This window comes from Pyrus communis, chromosome 1, assembly GCF_963583255.1.
Source record: "Pyrus communis chromosome 1, drPyrComm1.1, whole genome shotgun sequence".
Taxonomy (NCBI): domain Eukaryota; kingdom Viridiplantae; phylum Streptophyta; class Magnoliopsida; order Rosales; family Rosaceae; genus Pyrus; species Pyrus communis.
The window spans coordinates 16,932,525-16,947,007 of NC_084803.1; the positions used below are offsets into that span (position 1 = coordinate 16,932,525).

Below are 14,483 nucleotides of genomic sequence, written 5' to 3' on the forward strand. Positions count from 1 at the left end.
CTAGGATTGAAGTTTCAAGTCTGGTTCTGCAAGGGTTTTGCGAGAGGGCGTGCAAGAGTGGAAGTGTGAGGAATGCAGGAGAAAGGAGGGCAATGTTGGCAAATTGAAAAATTCATTAATGAATTTACTGTTCACCCATGTTTTTCAAATAAGCTGGTTTTTGCAACTTCAGGTTTTCAGCATTTTTTTCATCCTAAACTTTGAAATAAAGCTAGTTTGGGGTGTTTACCAAACACCAAAAACTCTCCCAACTTTTTTTGATACCCACCTTTTAAAAAAAAAAAAAAATTAACTCAGTACCAAACCAAGGCTAACTCTAAAAAGTAAAATTTCAATAAAAAATCATCACGAATAAAAATTAATAGTTTCTAGTAGCAAAACTATCAGTTTACAACATTGTAATCAACTAAAAACCGAAGGAAGCCGTAAAGAAGCTTTGTTGAACATTATTCCTAAATTAGTCAATTAAAGGGGTGTGGATTTCGCATCTTTACTCAAATTAAATTCGATTTAGGTCTAAGCTATAAAATTTCAAGAGGAATTGAAAAAAAATTTATGAGAAAAATAATCATATTTTAGATCAATTTATATTGATTGACTGTCTTCATTATGTTGTTACTAGAGTAACGACTGTGATTTGATATGGAGCTAGCGCTTCTAATTATAATGAATGCGCTAATTATGGATATACATCTTTCTTGGTATATCCAGATATTAGGTAGGAGCATAAACTAAAACATTATAGAGTTACAAAGATAGTTATTAAACACTATCGGATTTCAAAGTAGCACGATCTAATTAAAAAATCTCACCCAATTGAGCACATTTATCATGTTTTTTTTTGCAATAACGAAATCGCTATAATTAACTGTGTTGAGTTTGCAGCCGTAGAACTCGACAGTTACACCTACTTGTTCGGATCAACCGACCCGATCTGCGAATATATTCTACCCATCAACAAATTCCTAGAATTTTAGGCGAAATGGAGAGGCTGGACCTGAAAAAAGAGTGAACGCGAAACCCGAAAAGGAAAAAATGTTTATCGTGGAAGAGTCCCAGTGTGAAAAAAAAAAATAAAAAAAGTAAAGATCGCGGGCTCCAAGCATGTTCTCTCCCTTTTTTTTTATTTTTTTATTTTTTTTTTTGGAGGGCCCGGCATTGTACGAGAAAGGATAAAAACATGGGACCGTCACAAACGTGAACAATTTATTTGAAATAAATTTATTATCATAATGACAATTCGTACCATATTGAATATGTGTAAAAAATAAGAGGGTGTTAAAAAGCTACCACATAGCGACGACCAAATCTTTTTTGCTCAATTGACCGCAATAGAAAAACCAAGGAAAATGGCGGGGGAGTAAACCTCACAAAAGTTGGTGGGAGCGGTAACGTTATTTGTTATACAATTATTATTATTATTATTTTGTCAAAAAATATATTTTCTTAAATTAAATGTTAAATTAGTTATTGATGGAATATGAATCTACACCGTAATGCAAAGATTCAACTCTTTTTCACTGCTGTAATAAAGTCCCTTACTTTGTTATACAATTAATAAGGTTTGAGACCTTTTCTTATTTGGACTTTTTCATTTTACTAAAAAAAAAAAACATTAGACTTTTCCGTTCTTGTATTGAAGACAGCCCTTTGAAGCCTTCTTAATATGATCTGCGCATTTGAAATTGTCAGCTTCCTTTACTGCTCACAGCCTTACTGGCTACTATACTTCACAAAGTATGAGAGATATTCTCTCGTACGACCAGTATTCTTATGTCTTTCTAGTCACGTAACGAGAGAGACTCTTCATTTACTCGCCCATTCAGAGACAAAGACTCTTTCTCTCTCGCTCTGTCACTGTTAGTGGACGACCGAGAACGCCTGATGCTCGTTGACCGGTATTTTGCTGCTCTCCCGAGTCTCCTCCCCAGGCTCTACATTATACAAAAACACCACATTATTCCAATTCCAAAACTAGCAGACAAAAGTTGGGGTTTTTTTAATTAAAGTATTTTCGTTTTCTAGGGCAAAGACTTGGTTGCCCTTCTTGTGGGGGCATGCAGCAATGCTTTACTTTCTGCAAATTGTAATATTTTATTATTTCTTTTGATTATTATTATTATTATTTCATTTTCTTTTTTTTTTTCTGGGTCATTTTTGGATATAAAAGCTACTTAATTTGATTGGTGTTAGTTTGGTTGGTGTGGTTTACCCAAAAGGAATCCAATTCTGGGTTTTGTTTATCTGAATAGTTTGTGCAGACCAAGCGTATGCTATTTTGCTTTCAATTTCTGGGAAGGCTTCTTAACACTGAAAGAAGCTGAATTCTGCTGGAAATTGGACAACTTTGTGGGGATTTCAAGGTGTTCCTCAGAGGTGAACGGTTTGAAGGTAATATTTGGTGTGGTATGTGAATTGGGTTGTAGGATTTTCAAAATTTAGCCTTTCTGTCTGGCTGAAGACTGAGGAGGAAGCTTGTCAGCATACTTCTATTTCTGCTTCACTGGGTGAGTCCCTTTTTTTATTTCTTCTTTTTGAAGTTAATATTTTGTGTCATATATATATATATATATATATATATGTATCTATGTATGTATGCAAGTTAAATGATTTGTGAGAATTTAGCAATTTAGGCGAGAAAAGGAAATTTTTGGTACAGCAGGTGACTGAGAATGATTGGCCCAATCAAGATTGTTAGTATGTGAATCTCTGTCGCAGAAATGAATCCAAACATGAACATTCCAGTTGAATTAATCAAATTTGGTCTTCTGTGATGATTGTTTTGCACCCGAATTCCGTTACTGGTACGCAATTCTTTTATGGTGGACACAATTGAAATGGTTTTGTGTGAAGAGCTCCCCTAGACTATTCATATGGTTCTTGATATGGAAATGTTATAACCTTTATAACCTAATTTTATGTTGAGTGTTACTTTTTGATGAATTCAACTTTTCTTGTTTAGCATCTACGACGAATACTGTAAAGTGTTGAATTTGGGGTTTGCTCAGAACTTGTGCCCGAAGTCACATAGTTTTGCAGATGGATTGATGTTTGCTGAATATTGAAATGTGACTCTAGCATAATATTAGATTGTTTTCATAATATGTTAGAAACACATGAAAATAACTGTCTTTTTCTTATTGAATGCCCAGATATGAGATAATTTCTCTCGAATGGGTACCGATGCTGCTGAAGTGGCGGAGGCAACGAGGAAACCTCATTCCTTTAAGGTATCATATGCTAAATCAATCTCTTATTTTAGGTCATATCGGATGTTTAACTTTGAAGATGCATTCGTTTTGTAGTTATGAATCAATGCCTGATCAACTTTTGTCACTTACAACAAGAGACAACTCTTCTCATCCAAACTAATGATATTGTGAATTGTTCTAGTTTGTATTTGATGTGTGAAATATGAAGTCCAAAATTATACACAGCGTGTCGTTTTTTCGGTATCTGGTCCCGTTGGTAAAGGCATGACTCTATTTTTACAACCAATAGCTGATTTTTGGAAGGAAGATAATATGGTGCTGTTAGCAGATGTAAAAAGTGGGGCAAGAAAAACCACGAGATTACTGATCTTTCTGCAAGATGACTGAATCCCTTATGCTATCTCTGCAATTGTGTGGAAAAACAAAAAGAGATGTTAGGATGTATTTAATTGAGACATACATTTCGGAAAGTGACAGTGATCATGTTTCCTTGTAATTCTAATGGATACTCTGGGGAACCTCAGACTTGAGATTATGTGTCCTTAAATTTTTCTAGTGTATTTATTTAATTGTTTAGTCATAGTAGTTAGATTTTTCACATAATTGTTATTCATGATAACAGGTTCACCGTTTAATGTGCACGGAACTCCTGAGGTTGGTTGATAGAATATCCAGGATACTTCCAGAAATAGAAGCAGCTCGACCTCGGTGCTCAACAGGAATACAGGCTTTATGCTTGTTAAATCGTGGAATGGAGAAAGCCAAGCTACTTCTTCAGCATTGCAGCGAGTCTAGTAAACTCTACCTGGTTTGTACCTTTGAGAAACTCTCTCTATGAAGCTTTGTCCAACTCCCAACGCCTATGGGTTAGCTGTGTTGAAATGCATAATCAAAAAGTTCTTTTGATGTCAAATACTCGGTGCGGTTTGTCCAATATGAACTGTGTACCTACCTGCCATTCTATGGTTGACTTGCAGGCAGTTACTGGGGATGTGATGGTCTCAAGATGTCAAAGATCAAGGAACTTGTTAGAGCAAAGTTTACGAGAAATTCAGAACTGGGTTCCAGTGATGTTGGTGATGCAGGTTTGTTAACTTACATGCCCTTTTTCCTACTAAAAGTTTTCATCATCTTTTTGTATTTCCTTTTTCCACAACCCCACTTCCCTTCGATGGGGTGCTGGGCATAGACCTGCATGGATCAGTACAACAATCATTTTTTGATTGATCTTTGCTCACATCAAACCTTTATAGATATTATCCATCAATCAAAACAATGTTGAAGGTTGATGTCCTAGGCTTATTCTTCTTTCTTTTTTTTTTTTTTTTTTTTTTTTTCTTTTTTTCTCTGGCAGCATATTTTGTTAATGATCTGGGTTTTATTTTTTAAAAGTAAAGTTAGCTTGGCTCAAAGTCACTAATTTTTTCATTTAATTTCTAATCTTCTATGTTGGTTTATACTAATTAAGTCACAGTTATTTGGTTGAGATGATGATGAAATGTCATTTGCAGCTGTCTCAAATAGCTGAGGATCTTAAAGGTTCAACATTTATACTGGACCCGTATGAAGAAGAAGCTGGGAGGGTTGTCCGAGAATTGCTCCATGATGTCTCTTCTCAGTCAGACCCAAGGGAGGATTCTGAAATCAAGGCTCTTCAAATTGCGTCCTTGAGGCTCCATATCACATCATCAAAGGCAATCTTAATTGAGAAAAGATCGATTAGGAAGTTGCTAGAAAAAGTTGGTGACAGTGACCCTCAGAAAAAGCAAATTTTGATTTATTTCATGCATCTATTGAAGAAGTATGGAAGCTTGATAACGGGAAAGCAAACAGATAGTGCCTTAGAGCTGCAACAAGGAACGTTTGCTTCTGAGAATTCTGGAAATGGTTTTGAATCTAATCAACATGCTGAAGTTGAACCTCACATTGGTTATGGCGAGTCCAAGGCACAAAGTAACTTGTTTCGTGGAGCTGTACCTCCTGAGGAATTTATGTGCGGAATATCTTCCAGAATAATGTACGATCCTGTTGTCATTGATTCTGGTCAAACATATGAAAAAATGTGGATACAGAAGTGGTTTGATGAGGGTCACGATACATGCCCAAAAACTAATATGAAACTAACCAACCTGTCATTGACTCCGAACATTAACATGAAGGAGTTAATATCAAGGTGGTGTACACAGTATGGAGTTGTCCTTCCCGACCCAAGTATGCAACCAGAAGTCCTCTCATGGGAAACCTCTTCCACTTCCATTCGTAGTTTAGGCAGTTCTATGAATGATCTACACCTACAAATGGATTTCAGCAGTATATCGTTTGGGTCCTTAGATACCAGTTACAATTCGGATTCATCACGCAATAAGATTGAAAATGGCTTGAGTTTGGTGCAGAACGACAACGATTCTCTGAAACACCAGTATGCTAAAAAATGCGAGACAGGTGCTCAATTTCTATCTGAACTTGGTGAAGTCCAATGGGAATCCCAATGCAAGGTTGTCGAAGATGTCAAAAACCATTTGAAATGCAATCCTCAAGCTTCCTTTGCTATGTCATCTAAGAATTTTGTTGAACCTCTCATCAAATTTTTGAGGGATGCACATGACCTGGATGATGCAAAAGCGCAGAGGGATGGATTTAAATTATTACTGACCTTTGTGAGAAAAAACAGGTAAATTTTTATTTTGTAGCTGGGAATTTGTTACTCTTGCATGACTAAGTTGTGGCCTAGTGAACTGTTTTATGCATCAAACTGTTATGCAATAACGTCCACATCCATACTGCAGTTGTTTTTAGATTCTTTTAATTTCGTTTTTGCTGCCTACTGTAGAAACGGAATACCTTATCTATGTGAAGAGGCGTATAGTCTGCTGGCACGTTATCTTGATTCAAAGGTAACAGAAGAAGTTCTTGCCATAATGGAAGTTGTGTCTGGCCACCAGTATTGCAGGCCTAAGGTCTCAGAATCTGGTGCACTTACATCCATTCTAAAACTTCTCGACTCCCAGAGCAAAGATTTACAAGGACAAGCCATTAAGATTTTACGTAATTTGTCCTTAGATAAGGACATTTGCTCAAAAATTGTATCTTCGGAGTGCATACCAAAATTGGTTTCTTTCTTTAAAGATGACGTTCTTTCAGGAGTCTGCATTTCTATATTGAAAAATTTGTGTGATACTGAAGAGGCCAGGATTTCAATTGCTGCAAGTAATGGATGCATTGCTTCTATTGCTGAACTCCTGGAGAGAGGCAGCAGTGAGGACAAAGAACATGCTGTTGATATCCTCCTTTCTTTATGCTCTCAACGTGATGAGTACTGTCAGTTGGTCATGCACGAGGGTGTTATCCCATCACTTGTCTATTTATCTAACAATGGGACAGAGAGAGCAATGACAAGCGCATTGGAAGTGCTACGGCTCTTAAGAGATATCAAATATGTCGATGAGCACGAGTGCTCTGGATCTGCTGACCTTAATGCATCCGGAGACCATGTAAATCGTTCTACTGAAAGGAAATCACCAAAGACTTCAGGATTCTTTGGAAAGAAAATGTCCATGTTCTCAAAACCCAGTTCCCTTATACCGAAAAAGAAGAAATGAAGCCTCTGGTGGTTTGCTTCTTATGCCACAGCGTCTCCAAATCTCTTCGCCCGGTAAGACTCATTGCTTCTAGGCCGGAGCGCTTTGTGGGTTTTAAAAAGTGTGGAAAAGTATCCTCATGTTATAGGTAAATATGGTAGGGAGTGACTGGTTTTCGTAATCATGTACTAATTTTGATATAGTTTTTTTTATCAGATTTCTAGATTTCAGCAAAGTCGTGAGCTTTTTTCATCATTCATAATATATCTTCTTCTATTTTGCAGCTGTATACATACTCAATGAAAATATATAATATGAATGTAATTTGATGTGCTTCAGAAAATTGAATCCCTTTTCTCATTGTACTTTGCCTGGTTCTGTAAAGTTTCATTAAACCAATGAGCAACGTGCATCCGAACGAATTATTAGGAGCCGGGAAATCAATCCTGCTACGCTCTTGTAGCCGTATCAGGACGGCTTCAGAAACCAGAGCTTCTATGTGCGGGCACGGGTGCTGGATCAGAATTTTATCCTCTTTGTTTGTTATAAGCAGTTGATGGTAAGTTGAAACTTGGAGATGCATAAGTCAGGTGGTTGCCTGGTTTAAGTGCTATAAAATGGCAGTGTTGGTGAAGTTCAATGGGAACAGATAGGTTTTGAGAAGGACGATGTTGAAAATCCAATGTATTGCCCGTTGCCCAGCTCCCTGATATGACCTATTCCATGCCCAGCATCCCCAGGGTGGGTATTCCAAGCTTTATATGGGTTTATGTATTTATTTATGTAGTGATCTAAACTTCTTTTTTTTAATGTTTCAACCTAAAGATAAGAAAAAACATTTCCACCTAAATGTTTCAGATTTTTTAATAAGCTTTTTTTTTCTTTTTTTTTTTCAAAAGCTCAAAAAGTTATTACAGATAATTCAAGTCCTAGGGACAACCATTATCTCATCAAATAATTGAGTTCCAATTTAATCAGGAGGATTATCAAAATAATGGTACCCAAGATTCATATTATAACTCTAATTGGTAATGTCATTTGCCACCGTGTTTTTCTCCTAATAGACATGCACCAACCTAAAGAAATTTCATATTCTAACAAGGTTATATTTCATCACTTATCAACTGTTTGAAACACAAACAAAAAATTTGACAAGGTAAGATTTCATTTCACAAGTATGTATTGGATTATATTCTCTTGTCTTAATCTCGTGCATTGGTTTATTTATCTAATTAACACATTTTGCCAAATCAAACAAGATTATTTCATTTTCTAATAACCTTTGGATTTGATTTTCTCATCGCAATCTAACTCAGATCATTATCTCTAATCTCATTCACTTTCTAAATGGCAAGTCCTCAACCATTATAGTTGTTATTGATTTCAGCCTGCTCCGGCACACTTATAGTAAGGAACGAGTTTATGAAAGCTTTTTTTGTAGTGTCAGCGACCTGCAGTGATAAGTAGTTTATTGATTTTGGTTGAAGAAAAATTGTTTCATTAGACTTTTGTTAGAAAATAAAATAGTCATCTACTTATGCTGAAATATGAAATTATTTATTATTTGAAAATGAACCGTAATAAATTAAAGTGTAACTTACACTATACCACATCAGGTTTAGGATCGATTTCAATTCCTTACAGCATCATTAAAACATTTCACTTTCATACCTCAAGTACTATTTTATTTCAATATAATACATCCGTTACATTTTCCATCCATTTGTCCGTTAAAAGTTGACGTGGCTGCCACGTGGCAAAAAAAAAATTATGTATTAAAAAATAATAATTAACCCTATTAATAAATAATAAAAAATAAAAAAAACCCTAAACATCTTCCCCGTCCCCGTCTCCTTCCCCACATCCGTTACATTTTCCATCCATTTGTCCATTAAGAGCTGACATGGCTGACACGTGGCAAAAAAAAAAATTTATGCATTAAAAAATAATAATTTACCCTATTAAAACAAAAAAATAAAAAAACCCTAAATATCTTCCCCGTCCCCTTCCTCACAACCCAACCCTCCCATCCCACTCCACACCCACCCTCCCCCGCAACCCCTCCCCACCCCACCCCACCAACCCGATAAAGCAAACCAGCCGACGGAGATTTTAATTTGTTAAGTTAAAGAGACAAAGAGGAGGAGCCAGACGAGGAGTTTAGGGGTGGCTCGAGTTTGGGAGCCGGGTCCAGGAATTGGGGTCCCTGTGGAGCTCCGCATCTGATCCCAAATCACTTTCTCTTAATCTTTCTAGCCCTTTCGTTTTTCTCTCTAAGTCCCTCTTTCCCTCAAAGCTCAACGCTTTTCGCTGCACTCTGTTGATTGAAGAAAAAAATCAGAGGTTTTGCAGCATAGGGATTTCAAAAGGTGTTAGATTGTGGGGGATATTTGGTTCCTTTGGGAGCCCAATTGGGGCGGTTCAAATCTCTCTGGAATTTTCAATCAGTGGTGGAGAAAGATTGGAACTTTTTGGGGGAGAATTGGGGATTGAATGGGAATGGGGAGACCCAGTTGGGGGATTTGTGGGGTTAGGAGGTTTGGAATTGAAGAAAATGGGAGTCAAAGGGAGGAAGAAGATGAGGATGGTGTTGGTGTTGCAGAAGAGAGGTAAAGATGAGAGCTTGTAAAGAGGTGGGTGATGGGGAAGACGAATGGGATTAGGGGTTTTTTTTTTTTTTTTAATTTTTTTTATAACTTTTCTTTAAATAATTATTTTTAATTTTTTATTAAGTGTTTAGCCACGTGGCACAAATGTGGCAGCCACATCAGTATAAATGTGACAGCCACATCAGCTCTTAATGGACAAATGGATGGAAAATGTAACGGATGTATTATATTGAAATAAAATAGTACTTGATGTATGAAAGTGAAATATTTTAAAGATATTGTAAGGAATTAAAATCGATTCAAACCTGAAGTGGTAAAGTTTAATTTACCCTAAATTAAAACAACAAAAGTTGGAGTAGCTCAGTTGAGCGTGTAGCCCTTAACCACAAGGTCAAGCCCTTCCTCTAACGCCATATTTTATTTCATTTTTCTCCCATTTAAAACCGCCAATTCAACCAGCGCCATTAAACCTTCTTTTATTTTTTTCATTCATACCCCTGAAACGCCGCGGAAGCCACAATTCAAATTCCTCAGAGGCAAACACCTTACTTTTGCAGGTTTTAAATTTAGGGTTTTGCTTTGATTGCTTTCTGCTCTCCAGCTAGGGTTTTGTGGGTTTTTGGGAACTCGATCAAATTAGGGTCTTTTTTATTCTTGTACTTGTTCATAAAACCAATCATAGGAGAAGAGGCAACGGTGACGGAGATGGAGATGGAGATGGAGTCGATCAGATTATGGTTTTTTTTTTCTTCTTGTTTCTTATTGTCCTTTCACAAATCATTTTTCACTAAAAGTTTATCACCATTGTATCTCACCCTCTTTGAGTTGAACTAGGATTCTGAATCTAGTAATTTTATATAATTAATTCATTCTTTATCTAGACACGAATGTTCCTTAAGCAATTTAATTCAAATCTTATCAAAACCTATCATGACCCTCCAACATGTCCTACTTTGTTTGGGACTTGACCGAGCCACAATCCAATCCTAATCTTTTAAGCAATTCCAACTCACTATCATTCAGTACTACGGAATGATGTTCTTCTTCACTTGTAAGTGTGAAAAGTATTAGATTCGAATTTCATAGATGGTGAATTAAGTTGTTCATTATGTAGCTTAGTCGAAACTTGCAACCTAATTTCTAAACTTTCTACCAACTCGTTAATTCATTCAACGGCCTCAATTGCACATTGATCGAGCGTGTAATATTGGATCCAAACAATAGTTCAAAGACATGGCGATGAGATAAGCTTGCATCCGATTTGATTGATTTGTTTGATGAATGATGATGATATGCTTAAAGAAACGTTTGGAATAGTAGATCAATTGTTAAAACCTTTTTGTTAGTTTTTCAATTGATAGATATGGTGGTGATGTACAATTTATTAAACAATTTTTGAGTTTTGAAATTTTATGTGCATTAATGTTTGTTAGGGAAACTTTTGTCAACACTTTGACTTGATCAATAAGTAATTAGCTTTTACATAATACTACTTATGAGATGCCAAAACCTTGTAATAAAGCAAGAATCCATGTCGTTTACAAAACGAAGCATGTGTCACCTAAAGTGCCGCGCATGGCTCGTATTACCCAATCTCTTTTCTCATCCTTTTCAACTGCGAATTTACTTTAGATCTCCTACTTTTTAAGCATATCGTTTTGCTAGATTTCCCTCATCATTAGTTGAAAATCCGTCACTCAATTATTACATTTAAAATCCATCATATAAGCATGAAAAATCAAAGATACTTGTATCATTTTGTATCTACAGCTCTCATCATGTGATGTAATGGGTACACATGTCGTTACTGTTTCACAAGGACCAGAATGTAGAAATTTCAAAATGGTTCGTCAGCTTCTTACACAAAATGGCTAGATATACCAAATTCTTTTACCCTGTTTTGATACAACATGATGTGGCAAGTGATGGGCTCCCCTCTATGGAGTACGGATGCTTGGCCCATGGATCGTATTGCAACCCCTATATACGGGTAACATTCATTCAACTTCATGTTAATTTAGATTCAGTTGCACCACAAAAAAGAGCTTACAAGACAAATTCTGGACTGGCAGCCATGCGAAAAGTGAATTCATTGAAATAGCTGTGATTTTCAGAATTACATGATCGAGCATGAAGATCTTGTACGTAGAACATGCATATGGTTTGAAATTAAAGAACAAAATTCAGCAAATATTGATCATGTTCTACAACCAAGTGTTTCATTCACAAGCTGGCTTGGTGTCGAAGCTGCTTAAGCAGATCGCAAATGCTTGGAAACAGGACAGCGGGTAGCGATAATCCAAGGTGAAGATGTCTTTTCCAATCTTTCCAAACTGTAGGATTACCCTCTCTTGCTCTTCAGCCGAAACGTTGTGGGACGGATCAACAGATGCCACAAGCTGGAAATTTTTAACGGAAGGCACTGTAACACGCCCTCTAAAGTTAAGGCACCAGCATTGTAGCTGCTCATGCCACCGAGGAGACTTGTTTTTCAAAACCAGTGGCTCTGCACCTGGGGCTGAGACATTTGGCTCCGAGAGGGTTGTAGAGCTGAACTCTCTGATCAGATCCTTTTCTTTTGAACTTGGTGAGAGAGCAAATTGCTCGTCATAGGCTTGTGGGAAAGATGTTGGTGTTGGGGCGGTGCCCCCGTCCTGAATGGAAGAGACAGGAATGGAGTGCATAGCACAATGCATTCTCCTTGGACCTCTTGTGCGAAGAATATTGAGCTCGTAAGAGATGGTGCCAACGCTGTAGTTACACGCTGGTACTCTTGGAGACACCTGCTTAGAATGGAACCTTTGAGATGATCGATTATTTGGTGGGGGTACTGCATCACATGGAAGCTGGCTGTCATATACGGTGAACTTGGTACCCAAAAAGTTGGACCTGGCAAAACAATTGTTGAATGAGTTGCGGGAACATAAACAAGAATAACTTGATTGAAATATTTGCAAGCATAGTAGAGCACACTTACCTCAATTTTCCAACATATGTACTGCTGGCTCGAGAAAAATCATCTGAAACCAAAGATATAACGAACTCCGTTCTTGTTGCCCTTCTGATCCTTTTGGCTGCTAACAATAATTTATCTTTCTCACCCTCAGCTGTCAATTCAATAATATAAGTGAACACCAGGTAGCATCTGATACATTTTCTTTTCATCAAATAATCTAAAATGAGAATGTTACAGAAGCAAAATAAGATATCTCTAGAAATGCTATATTCATCTCCTAAGATTGACAGAAACTTACAATATAACTAACCCAATGTGCAGTGCAATAAAAAAAACAGAGTTACATTTTCCATAATAAGAACATGACTTACACGGCACCAGACCGTAGTAAAGATAATATGTGGAAGTTTCTCTATCCCTTCGAATGAAGCACTGTATTGGAGATTGGCGAGGTCCCGGCTACACAAAGCACACCACAAATAACACTATTTCAGAGGAGGCACTCAGTACAAGTAAACACAAACTTAAGAGGAATTAGGATAAAGCAACACCTGCTTCAATGAGATTGGAAATGTGAGCCTTCCACATTGCTCGGGAGTTTTGACTATATCCCTCGTAATGCCCCTCCATGACTTACAAACTGAACCACAAAAAACAACGACAGCTCGAGCAGGCCACGATGTTTCACTTTCTTCTACCCTCTGAATTATGTCCAGAAGCAATTCCGGAGGCAAGTTAGCCCACTGACCCTGCTGAATCACACTAGTTGGCGGGGTTGGAGCCATATCAGGAGCAATATGCGACAAAGTCCGATTACGCCAATGCTTCCGTTCACCAACTCGCCTTGACATGCTCCCAATCCCATCTTTCATCTCCCGCAGCTCACGAACAATGCCTTTGAACGACATCTACACGTAGCATATCAATCATAACACCAAACCAACGAGTCAAAGACCTTTAAAAGGATTTTCAGACCACAATCTTAACAAGCACGCAAATTCGATACCGGAAAGTAACCACCGAGTACATGAATATAAACCCATTATCCTTAATTCGATTCAAATTCAAAATGTGAGCAAATCGGCCACAGTTTTGGCACTAAAAGTCGCTACATTCAAGAGAAATCTTATGATAAACAACATAATTCCTCTTCACACCCAAATTTTTAAATCTTTTCGATTCCAAACACATTTCTCTCCTCTATTTCCTAACTTCTTCAAACCCCATAAAAAATGTCTACACATAAAAATCTGCAATTTTTAGAAGAAAGTAAAACCCATCAATTTTGTCAAACAAATAATTGAAAAAATAATCTAATTTTTATATTTTGCCACCGAAAGTGTCAAACTTTCGGCGATCTGTAAATTCAATAATAAAAAAATTGGGGAAAAGCAAAGAGCCAGCCAACCTGTTGAACCAGCTCGAAAGCTCACAGCAGCTATTTCACGAGGCGAAGGCAGGCGGCAGGCGGAAGAGAAGCTTCTAGAACGTCCCGGTATCGCAAATCGGAGAACAACGGCCAAGCTCTCAGCAGCAGCCGACCATGCCGTTCTCCGACTTGGGGTCTCTACTTCGAGGCCCTCCAAGATCGGCTTCTCATCGCCGCCACCGCCTTCTCCTTTCCCACGTCAGCACCTCCACCGCGGAGCTCCGATCGGGGCCGGCCCAGCAGAGCAGAGCAAAAGATTTTCGGTTTTTTGCTCGCTCGAAACGGATCCGATGCGCTTTTTTGGCGCTTTACACGTTTCGGGGGTGGTTTTTAATAGTCCGTAAAAACAAAGAACATTGAAATTGTGAGCTGTAAATTTTAATGGAGGGAATCAGGTGTGTCGTAACTCGTTACTGCTGGAGCAACAGATTTCGTACACGTGGCGATTATGTTCGACCTTTTTTAATTGATTTAATTTTATATAATTTGTTCGGACAAAGATTGTCTACCCTCCCATTTCAGGTGTCTTTCTGTTTTGTGTAGTTACGGTTAAGTCATGTCAAGATTTTATATTGTTTTTTTTTATAGAGATAATAAAACAAAAATGAATAGTAATATAAAATGTTAACGTGGTTTAACCATGACCATACAAACAGAAAGGCATCAGAAGTGGGATGATAGACAATCCTTGTCCAATTT

The 14,483-nt window shown here is 37.4% G+C and overlaps 2 protein-coding genes across 3 annotated transcripts; one reads left to right on the forward strand and one right to left on the reverse strand.

Annotated features, from left to right (window-relative positions):
• The first annotated feature begins 1,902 nt into the window (after positions 1 to 1,902).
• Positions 1,903 to 7,150, forward strand: LOC137740242 (U-box domain-containing protein 5-like). Of its 2 annotated transcripts, none has more exons than XM_068480092.1 (6): positions 1,903 to 2,507; positions 3,153 to 3,230; positions 3,835 to 4,020; positions 4,190 to 4,297; positions 4,724 to 5,883; positions 6,043 to 7,150. In XM_068480092.1, the coding sequence occupies exons 2-6, from the start codon at positions 3,174 to 3,176 to the stop codon at positions 6,809 to 6,811; spliced, it is 2,280 nt and encodes a 759-aa protein (XP_068336193.1). In that variant the 5' UTR covers positions 1,903 to 2,507; positions 3,153 to 3,173; the 3' UTR covers positions 6,812 to 7,150. The 2 variants fall into 2 exon arrangements, with proteins under 2 accessions (XP_068336193.1, XP_068336197.1); XM_068480096.1 differs by lacking the exon at positions 1,903 to 2,507 and adding an exon at positions 2,623 to 2,804.
• A 4,315-nt stretch (positions 7,151 to 11,465) lies between these two features.
• On the reverse strand, positions 11,466 to 13,904 carry LOC137734957 (tubby-like F-box protein 5). The gene is made up of 5 exons (XM_068474302.1): positions 13,764 to 13,904; positions 12,907 to 13,263; positions 12,727 to 12,814; positions 12,377 to 12,506; positions 11,466 to 12,288 (listed from the first exon to the last, which is right to left on the reverse strand). The coding sequence occupies exons 2-5, from the start codon at positions 13,261 to 13,263 to the stop codon at positions 11,619 to 11,621; spliced, it is 1,245 nt and encodes a 414-aa protein (XP_068330403.1). The 5' UTR covers positions 13,764 to 13,904; the 3' UTR covers positions 11,466 to 11,618.
• Positions 13,905 to 14,483: the final 579 nt, after the last annotated feature.